Source organism: Mobula birostris, chromosome 29 (genome assembly GCF_030028105.1).
Source record: "Mobula birostris isolate sMobBir1 chromosome 29, sMobBir1.hap1, whole genome shotgun sequence".
In the NCBI taxonomy this organism is placed as follows: Eukaryota; Metazoa; Chordata; class Chondrichthyes; order Myliobatiformes; family Myliobatidae; genus Mobula; species Mobula birostris.
This window is the reverse complement of record NC_092398.1, coordinates 193,316-216,429: the sequence shown is the minus strand read 5'-3', so window position 1 is coordinate 216,429 and position 23,114 is coordinate 193,316. Positions and strand designations below refer to the sequence as shown.

General features: G+C 43.0%; 1 protein-coding gene across 4 annotated transcripts in view; it reads right to left on the bottom strand.

Moving 5' to 3' along the window:
• The window catches only part of LOC140190265 (importin subunit alpha-7), an 85,654-nt gene that overhangs the window by 47,180 nt on the left and 15,360 nt on the right, over positions 1-23,114 (bottom strand). For all 4 annotated transcript variants that reach the window (XM_072246842.1, XM_072246844.1, XM_072246843.1 and 1 more), the window contains exons 3-4: positions 20,733-20,828; positions 5,167-5,266 (exon numbers count right to left, since the gene is read on the bottom strand). In XM_072246842.1, coding sequence (XP_072102943.1) covers positions 5,167-5,266; positions 20,733-20,828 — 196 coding nt within the window. The remainder of the gene's footprint in view (positions 1-5,166; positions 5,267-20,732; positions 20,829-23,114) is intronic.

Sequence of the window (23,114 nt, the reverse complement as noted above, 5' to 3'; positions counted from 1 at the left end):
TTTTTCACCTTTAACTCTTAACCCACGACCTCCAGTTGTAGACCCACCCAACCTCAGAGGAAAAAGCCTCCTTGCATTTACCCTATCTATACCCCTCACAACTTTGTATAACTCTATCAAATCTCTTCTCAATCTTCTACGTTTCAAGGAATAAAGTCCTAACCTATTTAATCTTCCCATATAACACAGGTCCTCCAGACCCGGCATCATCCTTCTAAATTTTCTCTGTACTCTTTCAACCATATTTACAGGAAGATGACCAAAGCTGCATACAATACTCCAAGTTAGGCCTCATCAACATCTTATACAACTTCAACATAACATCCCATTTCCAGTACCAAATACTTTGATTTATGAAGTCCAATGCACCAAAAGCTTTCTTTATGACCCTATCTACCTGTGACACCACTTTCAATGAATTATGGACCTGTATTCCCAGATCCTTTTGTTCTACCATACTCCCCAGTGCCCTATCATTCACTGTATAAGACCTACCCTAGTTGGCCCTAACCAAGTGTAACACCTCATACTTAACTGCATTAAATTCCCTATGTCATTTTCAGCCCATTTTTCCAACTGGTCCAGATCCTACTGCAAGCCTTGATAGTCCACTAGACACCCAATCTTGGTGTCAACCACAAATTTACTGATCCAGTTAACCACATTATCATCCAGATCATTGATACAGATGACAAACAACAACAGACCCAGCACAGATTCCTGCAGTACTCTGCTAGTCACAGGCCTCCAGTCAGACAGGCAACCATTTACTACCACTCTCTGGCTTCTCCCACAAAGCCAATGTCTAATCCAATTTACTACTTCATATTGGTTGCCACGTGATCGAACCTTCTTGATCAACCTCTCATGCGGGACTTTGTCAAACACTTTGTTAAAGATCATTTAGACAACATCCACTGCCTTGCCTTCATCAATTTCCCTGGTAACTTCCTTGAAAAAATCTGTAAGATTGGTTAGACATGACCTACCAAGCAAGAAGCCATGCTGACGATCCTGAATCAGACCATGTCTATCCAAATACTTACATATTCATTCCCTTAGAATACCTTCCAATAACTTTCCCACTGCCGATGTCAGGCTCAGTGGCCTATAATTCTGATCTTCCAGAGGACCAATTTTGTCCCTTGCAATCCTTTTGCTCTTAACATATCTATAGAATGCCTTAGGATTCTCCTTCAACTTGTCTGCTAAAGCAACATTGTGTTCTCTTTTAGCCCTCCTGACCTCTTTCTTAGGTGTACTTCTGTATTTTTCACACTCCATAAGCACCTCATTTGTTCCTACCTGCCTATACCTGCAATGCACCTCTTTATTTTTCTTAATCAGGGTCTCAGTATCTCTTGAAAGCCAAGGTTCCCCGCACCTGCTATCTTTACTTTTCATTCTGACAAGCACATACAAAGCTTGTACTCTTAAAATTTCACTTTTGAAGGCATCTCACTTACCAAGTAGACCTTTGCCAGAAAACAGCCTGTCCCAATCCACAATTAGCAGACAGATCCTGTCAGACACCATCAAAACCGGCCTTTCTCCAATTTAGAATCTCAACCCGCGGACCAAACCTATGTTTTTGCATACTTACTTTGAAACTAGGGGCATTGTGATCATGAGATACAAATGTTCCCCTCCTCAAACTTCTGTCACTTGCCCTGCCTCATTCCCTAATAGCAGTTCAAGTGTCACATGCTCTCTTGTTGGGACTTCTACATACTGATTGAGGAAACTTTCCTGAACACATTTGACAAACTCTATCCCATCTGGTCCTTTTGCAGCCTTGGAATCCCAGTCAATACGTGGAAAGTTAAATTCACCTACTATACAACCTTATGTTTCTTGCCACAGATTGCGACCTCTCCACAGCACAACCCTTCTCCTGCGTCAGAGCCAGACTCAGTGCTAGAGACCTGACCGCTGCTTTCCTCTGCTTGCTCATCCACCCTGACAGTATCCAAAATGACACACTTGTTGAGGGGGATGGCCACAGGAGCTGGCTGTTTCACCCCTTTCCTCTTCCTGTCACCCAACTTCCTTGTATCCTGCACCTTGGGTGTAACTAACTCTGTGCCCTATTTATCACACCTTCAGCCTCCCGAATTATCCAGAGTTCATCCAGATCCAACTCCAACTGATTAATGAGCATTGTTATAAGCTGCAACTGGGTACACTTCTCCCAGGAGTAGTTGTCCTGAGGTCTCCCTGCCTTCCCACATCCTGCAAGAAGGGCATTCCTTTATCCTGTGTGCCATCTCTACTGTTCCTGAATGAACAAACAAAGAAGAGAAAACAATAAACTGGAAACTTCCCAGAAAACAATCCAAGTTTGTCCAGCATCTCCTTTTAACTCATATCCTCTGTTTCATGCAGCATACTGGTAACTTCTGCTGTATCCTCTCCAAATCCCCCACATCTTTTAGTAAATGGGTGAGGAGAACTTTGCTACCCGATTCAACAACTGCATCATGATATCCTTATTCTTATACTATATGCCTCTGGTAATGAAGGCTATCATGGATAAAAACATGCTAGGCTCTGTCAGAAAGCTTAAACTGGGGAGGAAGTTCATCTTTCGGCAAGACAACCACCCAAAGCACATTACCAGAGCAACAATCTTCTTCACCATACTAGGAATGAGTATTCTAACCAGGGATTTTGATTAATTTAACTGAGAATTTTTATTTGTGAATTGCATGCTTCTTTTTTTATCCCCCCACAGTAGAGCCCAAAAAAACAGGGAAAATTGTAAAGCATGAAAAACTAAGAATTCAAAAACTAAAGTGTCGGCAGTATTCATTCCCCTTTGCTCAGTACTAAGTTGAACCATCTCTCGCAGCTATTACAGCCAGTGATATTTTTGGATACGTCTCTACAAGCTTTGCACAACGTGATGGAGCAAGATTTACCCATTCCTCCTTACAAAATTGCTCAAACTGTGCCAAGTTAGTTGGGGAGCAGAAGTGGATAGCAAGCTTGAGGTCTTGCCAGAGATGTTTGATCAGGATTCTGACTGGCCCACTCAAGGACATGTTTTCTTCATTTGAAGCCACTCCATTGTTGCTCTGGTAATGTGCTTTGGGTGGTTATCTTGCCGAAAGATGAACTTCCTCCCCAGTTTAAGCTTTCTGACAGAGCCTAGCATGTTTTTATCCAGGATCTCTCTGAATCTAGCAGCATACATCTTCCCATCAATCCTGACCAGATTTCCCGTCCCTGCCTCTGAAAAGCATGCCCACCGCATGATGCTATCTCCACCATACTTTACAGTAGGGATGGCGCTCCTGGGTGATAGGCAGTATTAGATTTATGTCACACATACCACTTAGTGTTGAAGCCAAAAAGTTCCAGTTTAGTCTCATCCAACCACAAGACTTTCTTCCACATTTTTACAGCATCTTCTAAGCGATGCTTTGCAAAGTCATTCCAGGCAAGGACATGCTTTTTTTTAAAGCCAGGGCTTTTTATTTGCCACTATTCCATAAATACCCTTTTTGTACAAGGCCTTAAGAGATTATGGAGCCATGAACTTCATCTCCAGCTGCTGCCACTGGCTTCTCAGAGTGGCTGTTGGCATCACAGTAGCTACTCTTACAATGCATTCTTCTCCGGCGACTAAGTTTAGAGGGGAGGCCTGACCTAGGCAATGGGGTGTGCTTCATATTTTTTTCCACTTTTTCCATGATGGATGACAGTGAGCTCCGAGGAATGTTCAGAGTCTTTAAGATGGTCTTGTATCCTTTCCCAGATTTGTGCTTCTCTATTATCATTTCCCTGACTTATCTTGAATACTCTTGTCTTTATTTTGGTTTGGTCTGTTAAAAATCTACCATACTGTCGAACCTTACAAAGAAAGGGGTTATTTATTCTTATGAATTAATTGAAAGCAGGTGATACTCCAATTTTCTACATCAACAAATCCTTGGGAATGCCATGAACCCAATCTGAGACATCCCTCATACCATCCAGGTGTCTCTATTGCACCCACAAAATCTTGTCTCTGTTCCTGTAACTATGGAATCCCCTATCAACAATGCAGTCCTCTTCATCTCTCTGCTCACTGCTTTAACAGGTTCCTAGACAGGCACGTGAATATAGACACAGACAGAGAAATACTTTATTGATCCCGAGGGAAGATGCAGAGAATGGAGGGATCCTGACCACGTGCAGCAGAAGTATTGGTACCAATTACATAGGCAGTAAAGGGGAAGAGGTCCTACACCATGAGTATATAAAGTTAGGAAAGAAACTGAAGAGAAGAACCTCCAAGCTAGTAATCTCCAGATTGTCCTTGGTGCCATGGGCTAGTGCAGGAAGGGATGGGGTGATAGCACGGTTGAATGAGTGGCTGTGGAGATGGTGCAGGGGGCAGGGTTCTAAGTTCTTGGATCATTGAAACCTTTTCTGGGGAAAGAGGTGACCTGTACAAGAGGGACAGGTTACACCTGACATGGAAGGGAACAAATATCCCAGCCGGGAAGCTTAGTGATGTTTGATTTAATTTTTAGCTGGTTTGGTACAACATGTGGGCCAAAGGGGCTGTTCCAGTGCTGTACTGCTCTATGTTCTATGGCAAGTGTTTTCTCCCCCACAGATCTGCCGCTTACTAGACCTTTTTGTTTTTCCACGATATTCTCTATAACCCCTAGAGACTGTTGTACATAAAAATCCAAGGACATCAACAGTTTCTGAGATACTCAAACCACGTTGTCTGGCACCAACAATCATTCCATGCTCAAAATCACTTAAGATCATATTTCTTCCACGTTCTGATGTTTGGTCTGAAAAATAAATGAACCTATTGACAATGTCTGCATGCTTTTATGTATTGAGTTACTGCCACATATTTGGCTGATTAGATGTCTGCATTAACGAGCAGGTGTACAGCTGTAACCCACAAGAAAGCTGGAGGAACTCAGCAGGCTGGGCAGCATATGGCCTGCTGAGTTCCTCCCACATCTTGTGTGCGTTATTTGGATTTCCAGCATCTTCAGATTTTTTCGTGTTTGAGGTGTAGAGGTGTAGTCACCACTGAGTACACATACCTCGATAATATATCTAACTTGAGCTTTGCATTTTTTTTAAATGTGCTATTTGGTTAGCAATTATAATATCATCCATCTGAAAACAGAAAAGCCTCTGAAGCACTCTTACCTTTAGAAAGCAATTTACGAAACTTTTGAGTGGTCACTAGCTGCTGTTCAACATTATCAGAGAAAAGCATCTGTACCATTTCCCTTGTGATCATCCCCTCCTAAAATGGAAACACAATTTTTAATATTCAAATTGTATAATTTGTTTTATAACAAAATAGCAAATCAAAATGACTTTACAGAAAGCAAATTATATACTCTTAACCAAACAAGTCTGGCCCTGTACCCACAACATATACAACTACAGAAAATCTAGACAAAATTGTTCATGAAGTATGATGCTTGAATGATGATTATTCACTTTCCTTCAAGTATTTAATACAAAAATAAAACTATAATGACAGTTACATAATATCTGCAATTTTTTTGTCAATAAATATAATGACAATTATATAATACAATATCTGTAGTTTTTGGTTGTTAATAAACCTATAATGACAATATCTTCAGTGCTTTGCTGTTATCAATCAACAAATTCAGATGTCTCAACTCTAGCAAACAATTTTTCTGTGGCTAATGCAAAAGGCTTAAGTGGGCTGGGATTTCTGCAGTGCATCCACTAGGGGTTCCTGAAACAGTGGGTAGAGAGTCCAGTTAGAGGAAAAAATATATTGGGAAAATTCTTTCTCAATAAAATAACCAACCAGCTCCCCTCCACCACCACCCTTCGCAGCCCTGGCAGAACTGATCCTCACCCTCAACAACTTTTCTTTCAGCTCCTCCCACTTTCTCCAGGCTTGAGGGGTAGCCATCAGCACCCATATGGGCCCCAGCTGTGCCTACCGTTTTGTTGGCTACATAGAACAATCCACGTTCCAAGTCTTCCCCGGTAATACTTCCCAACTCATGCACCAATTGACAACTGCATCAGTGCTGCAATTATCACCTGCCAGTTTTGTGGTAAAATCACAACTTGCCACTTACCAATCCATGCTCAAATGTCATCTAGTTCAGTTGCATACACATATGAGGTGCTTCATTTGCTGACAATTTGTGAATAGAATAGAATTCTGGTCACTCCATTAAATGAAGGATGTTGAAGGATGCAGAACAAATTCATCAGGACTTTGCTTGGACTAGAGAGCATCAGCTATACAGAGAGGTCGGCCAAAATTGGATCATGTTCTCTGGCTAGCTGAGGCCCGATCCACAGTGCATCTGGTGTCCCCGTTTTCAAAGTTTCTTCCAAGTTGGGTTCAACAGCTGGGGGAGAACAGCGAGTAGTGATTTCCCTGATGCCATGAAACTTCTTTAGATGATGCTGACAACTGCTAAAGTCACTCCTACAGTCCTGATCAAAATGCTACAGAAACTGAGCCTCTGTACCTTCCTCTGCAACTGCATCCTTGACTTCTGAACTGGAAGACCACATTATGTGCAGATTGATAACAATGTCTCCTCCTCACTGAGGATCAACACTGGCCCAACCTCAGAGATGTCTGCTTAGCTCACTGCTCTACTTTCTCTATACCCTTGACTGTGTAGTCAGGCACAGCTCAAATGGCATCTGTAGACTTGCTGATAATACAACCACTGTTGGCAGAATCTCAGAAGGAGATGAGAGGGCATAAAGGAGTGAGTATACCAGCCAGAAAAGACGTGTAGCAGCAACAAACTTGCACTCAACATTAGTAAGACCAAAGAACTGACTGTGGAAACGGTAAGACAAGGGAGCAATCTCTCAATATCTCATTAAAAATCTAACCTGGTTTGAACATATCGATGCAGCTATAACAGACATCCCACCTCTCCCAGAAGTTCCGGGAGTCTCCCGCATATTGTTAGCGGCTACCTGACGCCCACAAATTATATACAATATCCCAGAAATCGATTTTTTTGAGGGAGGGGGAGGGAGACAGAGAGCAAGTGACAGACATAAAGAGAGAGTGACAGAGACAGCATCCTGATTGGTCTCTCTTTGTGCTAAGTAGACCTATCAGTTTTCTCTGTGGGCAGGCTTTACAGTCAACCTCTCTCTCTCTTTCATTTTCCATCAGTTCAGTTTAGCGTCCTGCAGCGCCATGGCAGTGTGTTCCAAAAAAAAGAAAATATAAAACTTACTTCACCCCAGACTACACTAAAGTGTACCCCTGCCTAATAGAGGTCAAAAATAATGAAACTTCTGTGTCGAGCTGCAGCTCCTAAGGGACCGAGTTAGGGAACTGGTGATGCAACTCGATGACCTTCGCCTGGTCAGGGAGAGCGAGGAGGTGATAGAAAGGAGTCATAGGCAGATGGTCACACCAGGGCCACGGGTGACAGACAAGTGGGTAACAGTCAGGAGGGGGAAGGGGAAGAGTCAAGTACTAGAGAGTACTCCTGTGGATGTACCTCTTGACAATAAGTACTCCTGTTTGAGTACTGTTGGGGGGACGGCCTGCCTGGGGGAAGCGACAGTGGCTGTGCCTCTGGCACAGAGTCTGGCCCTGTGGCTCAGAAGGGTAGGGAAAGGAAGAGGAAGGCCGCAGTGATAGGGGACTCTATAGTTAGGGGGTCAGACAGGGGATTCTGTGGACGCAGAAAAGAAATTCGGATGGTAGTTTGCCTCCAGGTGCCAGGATCCGGGATGTTTCAGATCACATCCAAGGTATCCTGCAGTCCTGCAGTGGGAGGGAGAACAGCCAGAGGTCGTGGTACATTTTGGTACATATGGTAGGAAAAGGGAAGAGGTCCTGAGAAAAGACTACAGGGAGTTAGGAAGGAAGTTGAGAGCAAGACCGGAAAGGTAGTAATCTTGGGATTACTGCCTGTGCCACGTGACAGTGAGAATAGGAATAGAGTGAGGTGAAGGATAAATGCGTGGCTGAGGGATTGGAGCAGGGGGCAGGGATTCAGATTTCTGGATCATTGGGACCTCTTTTGGGGCAGGTGTGACCTGTACAAAAAGGATGGGTTGCACTTGAATTCCAGGGGGACCAATATCCTGGCGGGGAAGTTTGCTAAGGCTACTGGGGAGAGTTTAAACTAGAATTGTTGGGGGATGGGAACCAAACTGAAGAGACTGGGGAAAAGGAGGTTGGCTCACAAATAGAGAAAGCTTGTAGACAGTGCGAGAGGGAGGATAGGCAGGTGATAGAGAAGGGACGCGCTCAGACCAAAGGTTTGAGATGTGTCTATTTTAACACAAGGAGTGTTGTGAACAAAGCGGATGAGCTTAGAGCGTGGATCAGTACTTGGAGATATGATGTGGTGGCCATTACAGAGACTTGGATGGCTTAGGGACAGGAATGGTTACTTCAAGTGCTGGGTTTTAGATGTTTCAGAAGGGACAGGGAGGGAGGCAAAAGAGGTGGGGGTGTGGCACTGTTGATCAGAGATAGTGTCACGGCTGCAGAAAAGGTGGACGCCATGGAGGGATTGCCTACGGAGTCTCTGTGAGTGGAGGTTAGGAACAGGAAGGGGTCAATAACTTTACTGGGTGTCTTTTATAGGCCGCCCAATAGTAACAGGGATATCGAGGAGCAGGTAGGGAAACAGATCCTGGAAAGGTGTAATAATAACAGAGTTGTCGTGATGGGAGATTTTAATTTCCCAAATATCGAGTGCCATCTCCCTAGAGCAAGGGGTTTAGATGGGGTGGAGTTTGTTAGGTGCGTTCAGGAAGGTTTCTTGACACAATATGTAGATAATCCTACAAAAGGAGAGGCTGTACTTGATCTGGTATTGGGAACTGAACCTGGTCAGGTGTCAGATCTCTTAGTGGGAAAGCATTCTGGAGATAGTGATCATAACTCCATCTCCTTTACAATAGCATTGAGGAGAGATAGGAACAGACAAGTTAGAAAAGTGTTTAATTGCAGTAAGGGGAATTATGAGGCTATCATGCAGGAAATTGTAAGCTTAAATTGGAAACAGATGTTCTCAGGGAAAAGTATGGAAGAAACGTGGCAAATGTTCAGGGGACATTTGTGTGGAATTCTGCATAGGTTTGTTCCGATGAGACCGGGAAGTTATGGGAGGGTACAGGAACCGTGGTGTACAAAGGCTGTAATAAATCCAGTCAAGAAGAAAAGAAAAGCTTACGAAAGGTTCAGAGAGCTCAGTAATGTTAGAGATCTAGAAGATTATAAGGCTAATAGGAAGGAGTTTAAGAAGGAAATTGGGAAAGCCAGAAGGGGCCATGAGAAGGCCTTGGCAGGCAGGATTAAAGAAAACCCCCAGGCATTCTACAAGTATGTGAAGAGCAAGAGGATAAGATGCGAAAGAATAGGACCTATCAAGTGTAACAGTAGGTACGTGTGTACGGAACCAGAGGAAATAGCAGAGGTATTTAATGAATACCTTACTTCAGTATTCACTGTGGAAAAGGATCTTGGTGATTGTAGTGATGACTAGCAGCAGACTGAAGAGCTTAAGCATGTATGTATTAAGAGGATGTGCTGGAGCTTTTGGAAAGCATCCAGTTGGATAAGTCACCGGGACAGGATGAGATGTACCCCAGGCTACTGTGGGAGGCAAGGGAGGAGATTGCTGAGCCTCTGGCGATGATCTTTGCATCATCAATGGGGACGGGAGAGGTTCCGGATGATTGGAGGGTTGCGAATGTTGTTCCTTTATTCAAAAAAGTGAGTAGAGATAGCCCAGGAAATTATAGACCAGTGAGTCTTACTTCAGTGGTTGGTAAGTTGATGGAGAAGATCCTGAAAGGCAGGATTTATGAACATTTGGAGAGGTATAATATGATTAGGAATAGTCAGCATGGCTTTGTCAAGGGCAGGTCGTGCCTTACAAGCCTGATTGAATTTTTTGAGGATGTGACTAAACACATTGATGAAGGAAGAGCAGTAGATGTAGTGTATATGGATTTCAGCAAGGCATTTGATAAGGTACCCCATGCAAGGCTTATTGAGAAAGTAAGGAGGTATGGGATCCAAGGGGACATTGCTTTGTGGATCCAGAACTGGCTTGCCCACAGAAGGCAAACAGTGGTTGTAGACAGATCATATTCTGCATGGAGGTCAGTCATCAGTGGTGTGCGTCAGGGATCTGTTCTGGGACCCTTACTGTTCATGATTTTTATAAATGACCTGGATGAGGAAGTGGAGGGATGGGTTAGTAAGTTTGCTGATGACACAAAAGTTGGGGGTGTTGTGGAGGGCTGTCAGAGGTTACAGCAGGACATTGATAGGATGCAAAACTGGGCTGTGAAGTGGCAGATGGAGTTCAACCCAAATAAGTGTGAAGTGGTTCATTCTGGTAGGTCAAATATAATGACAGAATATGGGGTCCGAGTCCATAGGATGCTCAAAGCAGCTGCGCAGGTTGACTCTGTGGTTAAGAAGATTAGGAGCTCAGAGGTAATGTTGCAGCTATATAGGACCCTGGTCAGACCCCACTTGGAGTACCGTGCTCAGTTCTGGTCACCTCACTACAGGAAGGATGTGGAAGCCATAGAAATGGTGCAGAGGAGATTTACAAGGATGTTGCCTGGATTGGGGAGCACGCCTTATGAGAATAGGTTGAGTGAACTCAGCCTTTTCTCCTTGGAGCGACAGAGGATGAGAGGTGACCTGATAGAGGTGTATAAGATAGTGAGAGGCATTGATCGTGTGGATAGTCAGAGGCTTTTTCCCAGGGCTGAAATGGTTGCCACAAGAGGACACAGGTTTAAGGTGCTGGAGAGTAGGTTCAGAGGAGATGTCAGGGGTAAGTTTTTTACTCAGAGAGTGGTGAGTGCGTGGAATGGGCTGCTGGCCACGGTGGTGGAGGCAGGTACGACAGGGTCTCTTAAGAGACTTTTGGATAGGTACATGGGGCATAGAAAAATAGAGGGCTATAGGTAAGCCTAGTAATTTCTGAGATAGGGACATGTTCGGCATAACTTTGTGAGCCGAAGGACCTGTATTGTGCTGTAGATTTTCTATGTTTCTATGTTTATTGCCCACGGTGGGTTAAGACTGTAAAAGACACGTTGAGGTGAGTTTAACAGGTGTCATTCATTCATTAGCATAGCTAACATTACTTAAACTAGCTGGCTAGCTGCTAAGGAGCTACTCTATTGATGTCCTGCGTGATGAGGCCAAACTCCCTGTAGACTTGCTTAAAGTTATAATAGAATAAAAAAACTACTCCATGATAATATAAGTACATATTCTATGAGGTTGAGACTTCCGACAAAATGCTCAAATCTGCCAAACAAGCCACATCATAGTACAAGGAACGTTTCCAAAAGAAATAGAAAAGCTATTTGCGTTAGCATTTAGCTATTGGCATTGAGACTGCCAACAAAATACTCAACAAGGAATTATATATATGTGTGTGTATAAATAGTTTCAATATGTGATCAAATAAATTTTTGTGTTCTTTCATAACCAAATGTCCTGTATACATACACCCTTGGAGGTTGACCGGGGGGGGGGGGGGGGGGGGTGGAGAAGAAATGGGGTTGCGGGGGGTGGGGGTGGGGGTGATTGTGCTACCTCCCTGTTTTTGCAGGGTGGGATGTCTGCTATAAAGAAGGCAAGACAGCAGCTATATTTCATTGGGAGTTTGAAGAGATTTGGTTTATCACCTAAAATACTCAAAAACTTCTACAGATATAGCATGGAGAACATTCTGACTGGCTGCATCACAGGATGGTATGGAGGGGGTGGGGGGAGGGGAGGCTACTGCACTGGATTGAAGGAAGCTGCAGGGAGTTGTAAAATTCGTCAACTTCATCATGGGTACTGGTCTCCATAGTATCCAGGACAGCTCAAGTGCCTCAGAAAGGAGGTGTCAATCATTAAGAACCCCCACCACCCAGCACAAGGCCCTCTTTTCATTGTTACTGTAAGGAAGGAGGTACAGAAGCCTGAAGGTACACACTCAGCAATTCAGGAACAGCTTCTTCCCCTCTGCTACCCAATTTCTAAATGGACACTGAACCCATGAACGCTACCTCACTACTTTTTTTAAAGAATTCTGTTCTGTACTACTTATTTTAACTATTTAATATAAATATATGTAATCACTGAAATTCAGTTTTTTAAAAAAGATTTATCATGTATTGCATTGTACTGCTGTTGCTAAGTTAACAAGTTTCACGACATATGACGGTGATATTAAACCTGATTCTGATTTTCTCCAAATGGAGGAGTCTAACACGCTATTTATATAATTCAATTAATAAGGCTATGTCAAACTGTTGTTCAACTGTCTGTAGGACAGCTGATCTGTTTCAGACACTTGTCCCCATATCTTTGCAAGGTCCCTACATTGGGAATAAACTCACCATGTCCACACTGATGCCAGGTGACCCCTCCAGTATTAATTCTTCTCCGTTTAAATACAGGATTTTGATGCAACTTGAATGACTTGCTGGATTTAAAAGTCCATAAAATTTAAGAGTCAACCACATGCAGGCCAGACTGTGCAAGGATTTTCTCCCCTGGACATTAGTGAAGTAAACAGATTTTGTTTTTTTATAACAAATTGGTAGTTTCTTGTTGCAATGAGATGTGGCCTTGGTCCTCTGGATTACTTGTCAACATTTTTAATGACACCTTTCATCGCTTTGCTGATGATGAAAAGCAAAATGACCCACAGCATTCCCAATGCTCTCATCTATTTCCTGCTGCAACATAGAGTGAATCCATTTGACGACAGTCTTACTTCTGTGATGAACAGAATCTCAGAAGGAAACCAAGACAGCCGATTCATTCAGCACTTCTTAGGAACATGGTTGCAAAAGCCTAACAAATGTAAGGAAACTAAAACCAGAGCCCTCTGGAGTACAGAGCAGATAGAGAGTGCAACAGAAATTAAAAGGGAGATGGATAACTGATGCCAATAGGTGAGGAAAGCCTGTAAGGACAGAAGATTGACTGACTAGCAGGAGGCAAAGATTGGGAATAAAGGAGGCCTTTTCTAGTTGGCTGCCAGTGACTAGTGGTGTGCCGCAGGGATCAGTGTTGGGGCCGCTTCTTTTTGCGTAATATGTCAATGACTTCGATGATGGAATTGACAGCTTTGTGGCTAAGTTTGCGAACAATACAAAGATAGGTGGAGGGGCAGGTAGTGTTAAGGAAGCAGAGAGTCTGCAGAGGGAGTGAGACAGATTAGGAGAATGGGCAAGGAAGTGGAAGATAGAATATAGTGTAGGGAACTGTATGGTCATGCACTTTGGGAGAAGGAGTAAAGGCACAGACCAGGGGTAGGCAACCTTAAGCACAAATGATTTTCTAGCACGCATTATTCAGGCATGCGTTAATTTGAGACAAAACATAACTAGATGTATTTAAATGGATAATTCCGATATTTCAAGTTCTTTTTATGGCATTTATCTGGCCCACCGTCCACTCATTAATATGCCATCCAGCCCACAGAGGCAAAAAGGTTACCGACCCCTGGCACAGACTATTCTCTAAACGGGGAGAAAATTAAAAAATCAGAGGTCCAAAGGGACTTGGGAGTCCTTATGCAGCATTCCCTAAAGGTTAACTTGCAGTTTGAGTTGGTGGTAAGGACAGTAAATGCAATGTTGGCATTCATTTCAAGACAACTAGAATATAAGGGTGAGGATGTGATGCTGAGGCTTTATAAGGCACTGGTCAGACCACACTTCGAGTAGTGTGAGCAGTGTAAGGAACTTTATCTAAGAAAAGATGTGAAGGCATTGGAGAGAGTCCAAAGGAGGTTCACGAGAATATTCCAAGAATGAAGGAGTTAACATATAAAGAGTATTTGATGGCTCTGAGCCTGTACTCACTGGAGTTTAGAAGAATGAGGGACGATCTCATTGAAACTTATCAATTATTGAAAAGTTTGGATTGAGTTGATGTGGGGACAATGTTTCCTCCAGTGGACGAGTCCTGGACCAAAGGACATAGACTCAGAATAGAGGAACATCCATTTAGGACAGAGATGAAAAGGAATTTCTTTAGCCAAAGGGTGGTGAATCTGTGGAATCCATTGCAACAGACAGCTGTGAAGGCAAAGCATTGGGTATACTGTATTTAAAACAGAGGTTGTTAGGTTCTGGATTAATTAGCGCATCAAACATACCATCACAACTTCATGTTCTACCTGCTCCTCAGTTTTCAGTGACTGACGTACAAGGAAACTCTGATCCTTTTGAACGTCAACACTAACCAAGTTTTAAAAAAAACACACATATTTTCTGCTGAGGTGGTAAATACAGAACAGAATGGTTCTTCAGCCCACTCATGTTCATGCTGACCGTCTACACCAGTCACATTTCCCTGCTTTACAGAGCATCCTTCAATGCTGTGCCTATTTAACTACTCATCTAAGTGTCACTTCACTGTACATGATTCCATCACCTCTGGCAGTGAAAGCATTCTGATTTTCTACCCTCTTTCTCTTACAATGTTATCTATCTCTACCAGGTAAACCCTCAGATGCTTCACTCCATGTAAAACAATCCAGCCTATCCAGTCCCTACCTATAACTGAAGTCTTGTAATCTAAACAGCATCTTACATTTTTCTGCATTGTCCTCTTTCTGCCATGTTGCAGCCCACTCACTCTGCTTGCCCATGTACAGCTGAAGCTTTTTTAAAGCATAGCAGAGTACAGCACAGCCCCAGCAGATCACAATGTTGTGCTGAACCTTTTAAACTACTCTAAGATCAACTTAACCCTTCTCTCCTACATGGCCCATAATAATCCATTTTCCTACATCCATGTGCCTATCTAAATGTCTCCTAAATTTAAATTTAAGTTTCTTAAACGTCCCTAAAGTATCTACCTCTTCCTTCACCACTGCCAGTGTATTCCAGACACCTACTACTCTCTGTGTGATAGACCTTCCTCTGACATTTCCCATTAATTTTCACTCACCTTAAGCATGCGTTCTCTGGGTGTGACCACTGCCTCCCTGGGAAAAAGGAGATATACAGCCACCCTGTCTTGCTTCTTCAAATCTTATAGACCTCTATCAAGTCATGTCATTCTGTCACTCAAATGAGAAAAGTCCCAACTTAATGAACTTAACCTTTCTTCATAGAGAGGGAGGTAAAAGGGGAGGAGGGGTGGCATTACTGGTTAGCGATACTATTACAGCTACAGAGAGGGTGGGTAATGTAGCAGGATCCTCTTTTGAGTCAATATGGGTGGAAGTCAGGAACAGGAAGGGAGCAGTTACTCTACTGGGGGTATTCTATAGGCCCCCGGTAGCAGCAGAGATACAGAGGAGCAGATTGGGAGGCAGATTTTCGAAAGGTGCAAAAATAACAGGGTTGTTATCATGGGTGACTTTAACTTCCCTAATATTGATTGGCACCTGATTAGTTCCAAGGGTTTAGATGGGGCAGAATTTGTTAAGTGTGTCCAGGATGGATTCCTGTCACAGTATGTGGACAGGCCGACCAGGGGAAATGCCATACTAGATCTAGTACTAGGTAATGAACCGGGTCAGGTCACAGATCTCTCAGTGGGTGAGCATCTGGGGGACAGTGACCACCGCTCCCTGGCCTTTATAATTATCAGGGAAAAGGATAGAATCAAAGAGGACAGGAAAATTTTTAATTGGGGAAAGGCAAATTATGAGGCTATAAGGTTAGAACTTGCGGGTGTGAATTGGGATGATGTTTTTGCAGGGAACTATACTAAGGACATGTGGTCGATGTTTAGAGATCTCTTGCGGGATGTTAGGGATAAATTTGTCCCAGTGAGGAAGATAAAGAATGGTAGGGTGAAGGAACCATGGGTGACAAGTGAGGTGGAAAATCTAGTCAGGAGGAAGAAGGCAGCATACATGAGGTTTAGGAAGCAAGGATCAGATAGGTCTATTGAGGAATATAGGGAAGCAAGAAAGGAGCTTAAGAAGGGGCTGTGAAGAGCAAGAAGGGGGCATGAGAAGGCCTTGGCGACTAGGGTAAAGGAAAACCCCAAGGCATTCTTCAATTATGTGAAGAAAAAAAGGATGACAGGAGTGAAGGTAGGACCGATTAGAGATAAAGGTGGGAAGATGTGCCTGGAGGCTGTGGAAGTGAGCGAGGTCCTCAATGAATACTTCTCTTCGGTATTCACCAATGAGAGGGAACTTGATGATGGTGAGGACGATATGAGTGAGGTTGATGTTCTGGAGCATGCTGATATTAAGGGAGAGGAGGTGTTGGAGTTGTTAAAATACATTAGGACAGATAAGTCCCTGGGGCCTGACGGAATATTCCCCCGGCTGCTCCACGAGGCGAGAGAAGAGATTGCTGAGCCTCTGGCTAGGATCCTTATGTCCTCGTTGTCCACGGGAATGGTACTGGAGGATTGGAGGGAGGTGAATGTTGTTCCCTTGTTCAAAAAAGGTAGTAGGGATAGTCCGGGTAATTATAGACCAGTGAGCCTTACGGCTGTGGTGGGAAAGCTGTTGGAAAAGATTCTTAGAGATAGGATCTATGGGCATTTAGAGAATCATGGTCTGATCAGGGACAGTCAGCATGGCTTTGTGAAGGGCAGATCGTGTCTAACAAGCCTGATAGAGTTCTTTGAGGAGGTGACCAGGCATATAGATGAGGGTAGTGCAGTGAATGTGATCTATATGGAATTTAGCAAGGCATCTGACAAGGTTCCGCACGGTAGGCTTATTCAGAAAGTTAGAAGGCATGGGATCCAGGGAAGTTTGGCCAGGTGGATTCAGAACTGGCTTGCCTGCAGAAGGCAGAGGGTGGTGGTGAAGGGAGTACATTCAGATTGGAGGATTGTGACTAGTGGTGTCCCACAATGATCTGTTCTGGGACCTCTACTTTTCGTGATTTTTATTAACGACCTGGATGTGGGGGTAGAAGGGTGGGTTGGCAAGTTTGCAGACGACACAAAGGTTGGTGGTGTTGTAGATAGTGTAGAGGATTGTCAAAGATTGCAGAGAGACATTGATAGGATGCAGAAGTGGGCTGAGAAGTGGCAGATGGAGTTCAACCCGGAGAAGTGTGAGGTAGTACACTCTGGAAGGACAAACTCCAAGGCAGAGTACAAAGTAAATGGCAGGATACTTGGTAGTGTGGAGGAGCAGAGTGATCTCGGGATACATGTCCACAGATCCCTGAAAGTTGCCTCACAGATGGATAGGGTAGTTAAGAAAGCTTATAGGGTGTTAGCTTTCATAAGTCAAGGGATAGAGTTTAAGAGTCGCGATGTAATGATGCAGCTCTATAAAACTCTGGTTAGGCCACACTTGGAGTATTGTGTCCAGTTCTGGTCACCTCACTATAGGAAGGATGTGGAAGCATTGGAAAGGGTACAGAGGAGATTTACCAGGATGCTGTCTGGTTTAGAAAGTATGGATTATGATCAGAGATTAAGGGAGCTAGGGCTTTACTCTTTGGAGAGAAGGAGGATGAGAGGAGACATGATAGAGGTGTACAAGATAATAAGAGGAATAGATAGAGTGGATAGCCAGCGCCTCTTCCCCAGGGCACCACTGCTCAATACAAGAGGACATGGCTTTAAGGTAAGGGGTGGGAAGTTCAAGGGGAGTATTAGAGGAAGGTTTTTTTACTCAGAGAATGGTGGGTGCGTGGAATGCACTGCCTGAGTCAGTGGTGGAGGCAGATACACTAGTGAAGTTTAAGAGACTACTAGACAGGTATATGGAGGAAACTAAGGTGGGGGCTTATATGGGAGGCAGGGTTTGAGGGTCGGCACAACATTGTGGGCCGAAGGGCCTGTACTGTGCTGTACTATTCTATGTGCTATGTTCTACATGCTCTCTAATCCTAATCCAGGCAGTGTCTTGGTAAATCTCCTCTGCACCCGCTCTAAAGTTTCTTACAATGAGACAACCAGAACAGAACACAACACTCCAAATGTAATCTAACCAGTTTTATACAGCTGCAATCCCCAACTAATGAAGGCCAACACACACAAAACACCTTCTTTACCACCCTATTAATCTGCTCAGCAACTGAGGGATGTGCACATTACCCTAAGATCCCTCTGTTCTTCCACACTGCTGAAAATCCAGCCATTCACCTTGTACTTAGCCTTAAAGTTTAATCCTCCAAAAATGTGTCAACCCACACTTTTCCAATTGAACTCCATCAATGACTCGTCTGCCCAACTCTACATCCTGTCTGTATCCCATTGTAACCGACAACAGCCATCTACACTATCCACAACACCACCAACCTTCATGTCATCTGCAAACATACTAACACACCTCTCAAACTTGACATCCAACTCATTATTAAAAACCACAAAGAGCAGGGGCCCCAGAACAGATCCTATAGAAAACCACTAGTCACCAAACCTTCAGACAGAATACTCTCCATCTACTACCATATTCTACCTTCTATCGGCAAGCCAGTTCTGAATCCACACAGCCAAGTCTTCATGGATCCCACCTCTCATGACTTTCTGGATGACTTTCCTCAAACAGCTTACTAAAAACCATATACACCATATTTTTTTCTTCTATATTATGTATGGCATTGTACTGCTGCTGCTAAGTTAATCAGAATTCAGAATCAGAATCAGGTTTATTATCACCAGCATGTGATATGAAATTAACTTAGCAGCAGCAGTTCAATGCAATACATAAACTAGCAGACAGAAAAAAATAAATAAAATAAAACAAAATAATAAATAAGTAAACCAATCATGTATATTGAATAGATTATTAAAAAATGTGCAAAAACAGAAATACTGTATATTTAAAAAAGTGAGGTAGTGTCCAAAGCTTCAAAGTCCATTTAGGAATCAGATGGCAGAGGGGAAGAAGCTGTTCCTGAATTGCTGAGTGTGTGCCTTCAGGCTTCTGTATCTCCTACCTGATGCTAACAGTGAGAAAAGGGCATGCCCTGGGTGCTGGAGGTCTTTAATAATGGATGCTGCCTTTCTAAGACACTGCTCCCTAAAGATGTCCTGGATACTTTGTAGGCTAGTGACCAAGATGGAGCTGACTAGATCTACAACCTTCTGCAGCTTCTTTCGGTCCTGTGCAGTAGCCTCTCCGTACCATACAGTGATATAGCCTGTCAGAATGCTCTCCACAGTACAACTATAGAAGTTTCACGTCACATGCCGGTGATAATAAACCTGATTCTGATTCCACTGCTCTAACTTCATGAACTTGTTATGGTATCTCTCTGAAAAACTCAATTAGGCTCATGCGGATCGATCTTCCCTTCACAAAGCCATGTAGACTACCCTTGATTAGATGCTCCTCCAAATGCTTGTAAATCCCATCCATAAGACTCAATGGTGTATCATTGCCAAGATTATCCTTATTATCTCTCCTGACCAAATGATCCCTATGACCTTTCTTGAATATCCTCATCACCAGTCACAAGCCCGTTTAAGTCCATTTCATCACCAAATTTGCTAATTTTAGATTTGACCTCCTCATCTAAGTCATTAGTTAAAGCTGTGGATGACTGGTGTTCAAGCACCAGTCTCTGTGCCACCTCATTGCAACAGCCTGATGACCCATTGTTTTCTATCAAACAACTGGTCTATCATTCCCAATTCCATGAGCTCTAATTCATTGACCAATGACCACTCTGGCACCTTATGAACAGCCTTCAGAAGATATAAAAAAGTATAAAGGAACCTGGGTCAAACACAGACAAATAGGATTTGCTCAGTTAGTCAACTTGGTTGGCCTCGTTTTCCATAACTCTATTTCCCGGAGCTCCTTCATCTGGTCTAAGACTAAATCTAGAGAAAATATCAGGTTAATCGAACATGATTTCCTTACCATAAATCCATGTCAACTCTACTGAATTGTATTATTAGTCATTGTGTATCTTGATATCACAGCCGATACAAGGCTGCCCTAAGGTATCGATAACAGACTGACGGGTATTTGTTCCTGCCCTCTCCCTTTTTCTTTTCCTACACAGTGTGGCCACATCAGTCACACTCAATGTATTCCAGAATCTACGTAATTCCTCTCACTTCCTTATTCCCCATTATAAATTCTTCCATCTCTACATGCAAGGAACCTACAGCTGCCTTTGAGAGTTCTTTTTCCTTTTTCCTCATATCAAAAGAAGCTCTTACAACCTGTTTCTATGCTTGTCACTCATTTACTGTTGTATTTGTTTGGACATGTACGTTAAAGATATAGTTTGAAAGGCTTCCATAAATAGAGGAATCTAGATGTACACTGTATCAGAGTTAAATTGCTTCACTGTATTGAAGCAATTTAAGAACATTAAAATATGCTTGTTCCTGGCTATTTGCTGATAAATATATTAAAGGTTTTATCCACACCGCATGTTATTTACAGAGAATAACACCATGGTACTACACCAAAGCCTTCAAGGCTAGATGAAAAAGTACTCCTGAAACATGAGTCAATGGTAATGGACGCCACAATGAATTCCATCACTCCTCCATGCTCTGATTCACGTTTTGTCCTTTTCCCTCGAGTTGGCTGTGTTCACTAGGTAGATATGTCTGCTACCAATGTCAAGTTGAGTCATATGCAGACCACAGCAGCACCCTCCTTACTTTGAAGGTTTCATATTTTTAAAAATATTATTAACAAAATATTATTCTGTTCTAAAATTATTCAATTCAATTTTATAATTCACCATATGAATTCACACCCTGAAGGTGGCTAATTCCAAACCATTGCCGCATGGTTACTAGTTAAATTGAGACATACGTCATATACTGTTCTTACCCCTGCTGCCGAAGAGCTGACAAATGAATCCATGAGAGGACTTTCAAATGTGGCAGATTCTTCATTAATAATTTCCACATTTCTCCTTTTAAACAGCTGGAAAAGAATAAGATTCATCAAATCTCAAGAACTGACAGTTGTGCAAAATAAGTATTTTGTGAAAACTATCAACTGGATATAAGAGTTTCTGATTTTCAGTGATCGAAGAGTAGATGAAAAGGTGTAATATTTTAGCTGGAATGACAATCTGAACAGTAATGATTACATTAATGATTTCAATCAAGAAGTATTTGTTAGTTTTTAGCACAGTTTTAATTCACTGCCAATAAGACCAAAGAACTGATTGTGGGCTTCAGAAAAAGTAAGAGGAAACATTCAACAGTCCTCATCGAGGGATCAGAAGTGGAATGAGTGAGTAATTTCAAGCTCTTGGGTGTCAAGATCTGAGTATCTATGTTGGGTCCACAATATCAATGCAGCTATAAAGAAGCACAACAGCAGCTATATTTCATTAGGAGTTTGAGGAGATTCGGTATGTCATCAAAGACACTCACAAATTTCTACAGATGTACAGTGGAGAGCATTCTCATTGGCTGCATTACTATCTGGTATGGGGGAGGGTGTGGGGGCTACTGCGCAGGATCGAAATAAGCTGCAGAGAGTTGTGAATTTAGTTAGCTCCATCGTGTGCACTAGCCTCCGAAGTATCCAGGACATTTTCAAGGAGCGATGTCTCAAAAAGGGAAGACCCCCCACCACCCAGGTCATGACTTGCTCACATTGCTACTATCAGGGAAGAGGTACAGGATTAGGTCCAGAAGGCCCATATTAACAATTCAGGAACAGCTTCTTCCCTTCTGCCGATTCCTGAATGGACACTGAACCCATGAACACTACCTCACAACATATGCCGGTGATATTAAACCTGATTCTGATTCTTCTTGCAAGAATGGGCAATCCTGAAGAAGCTCCATTTCTCCATTTTTGAAGAAGCTCTCAAACTCTTAGAGACATACAGTGCAGAAACAAACCCTTCAGCCCTTCTGATCCATGTTGTCCAAGATGCTCATCTAAGCCTGTCTCGTGTACACCATATCCTTCCAAACATCCCTATCCACGTACCCATCCAACTATTTTAATGTACCTGCCCGAACCATTTCCTCTGGCCACTCATTCCACTTACATATCACCCCCTATGTAAACAAATCTCTCTCAAATTCCTGTTAAATCTTTCCCCTCACAACTTAACCTATGCTGTGCAATTTGTGATTTCCCCAAAACTGGGAAAACAACCCCATCTATACCCCTCATCATTTTATATACTCTGAGAGCCTGACCATAAGACACAGCAGCAAAATTTGGCCAATTAAGAATGCTCTGCATTCAATCACGCTTTCTTTGTGATAACACTTCCGTGTTGGTTCCAGGACAGATCCTCTGATATGTTTATGTCAAGGAATTTAATGTTATTGACCCCTACACCTCTGTTCCCCTAATAAGGACAGGCTCATGGACCCCCAGCATCTTCCTCCTGTAGTGAATAATCAGCTGTTTGGTTTGCTGACGTAGAGTAGGGGTTGCTGTCGTGGCATTGTTCACTTGATTTTCAGCCTCCCTCTTATATGCTAAATTGTTGCCACCTTTGAATCAGCTTACAACAGTTGTGAGGTCAGAAAACTTAAATATGGCATTGGAGCTATACTTAGCCACACAGTCATAAGCACAAAGTGAGTAGGACAGGAAGCTAAGCGCCCAGCCTGTGGTGCGCTTGTACTGATGGTGAGTGTGGAGGAGGTGTTGTTGCCAATCTGAGCTAACTGCAGTTTGCCAGTGAGGAAATCGAGGATTAAGTTCCACAGGGAGATATTGAGACCCAGTTCTTGGAGCTTAGTTATAAGTTGAGGGGATGATAGTGTTGAATTCTGAGTTGTAATCAATGAAGAGCATCCTGATGTATGCCTCTTTAAATTCAAAGTACATTTATTATCAAAGTATCTATACTATTTACAACATAGAGATTCATCTTCTTGCAGGATTCAAAGTACATTTGTTATCAAAGAATGTATAAATTATACAACCTTCGGATTCATCTGTTACAGGCAGCCACAGAGCAAGAAACCTGAAAGATCCCAATTTAAAAAAAAGACCAATACCCAATGTGCAGAGAAAGAGAAAGAATGAAAACACAGATCATGCAAACAATAAAAGCAAGCAACAGCACTCCACACCAAACTGAGCCCATTGACCCGAATCCCAGGACAGCCGGAGTAGGCCCATTGCCTCAGTGTCAGTTCATCATACAACTCACCACGAAGCTCGCAAACACAAACACTTAGTAGCTGGGGCAGTCTCACAGCCTTAGCACAGCGGGGTGAATATGAC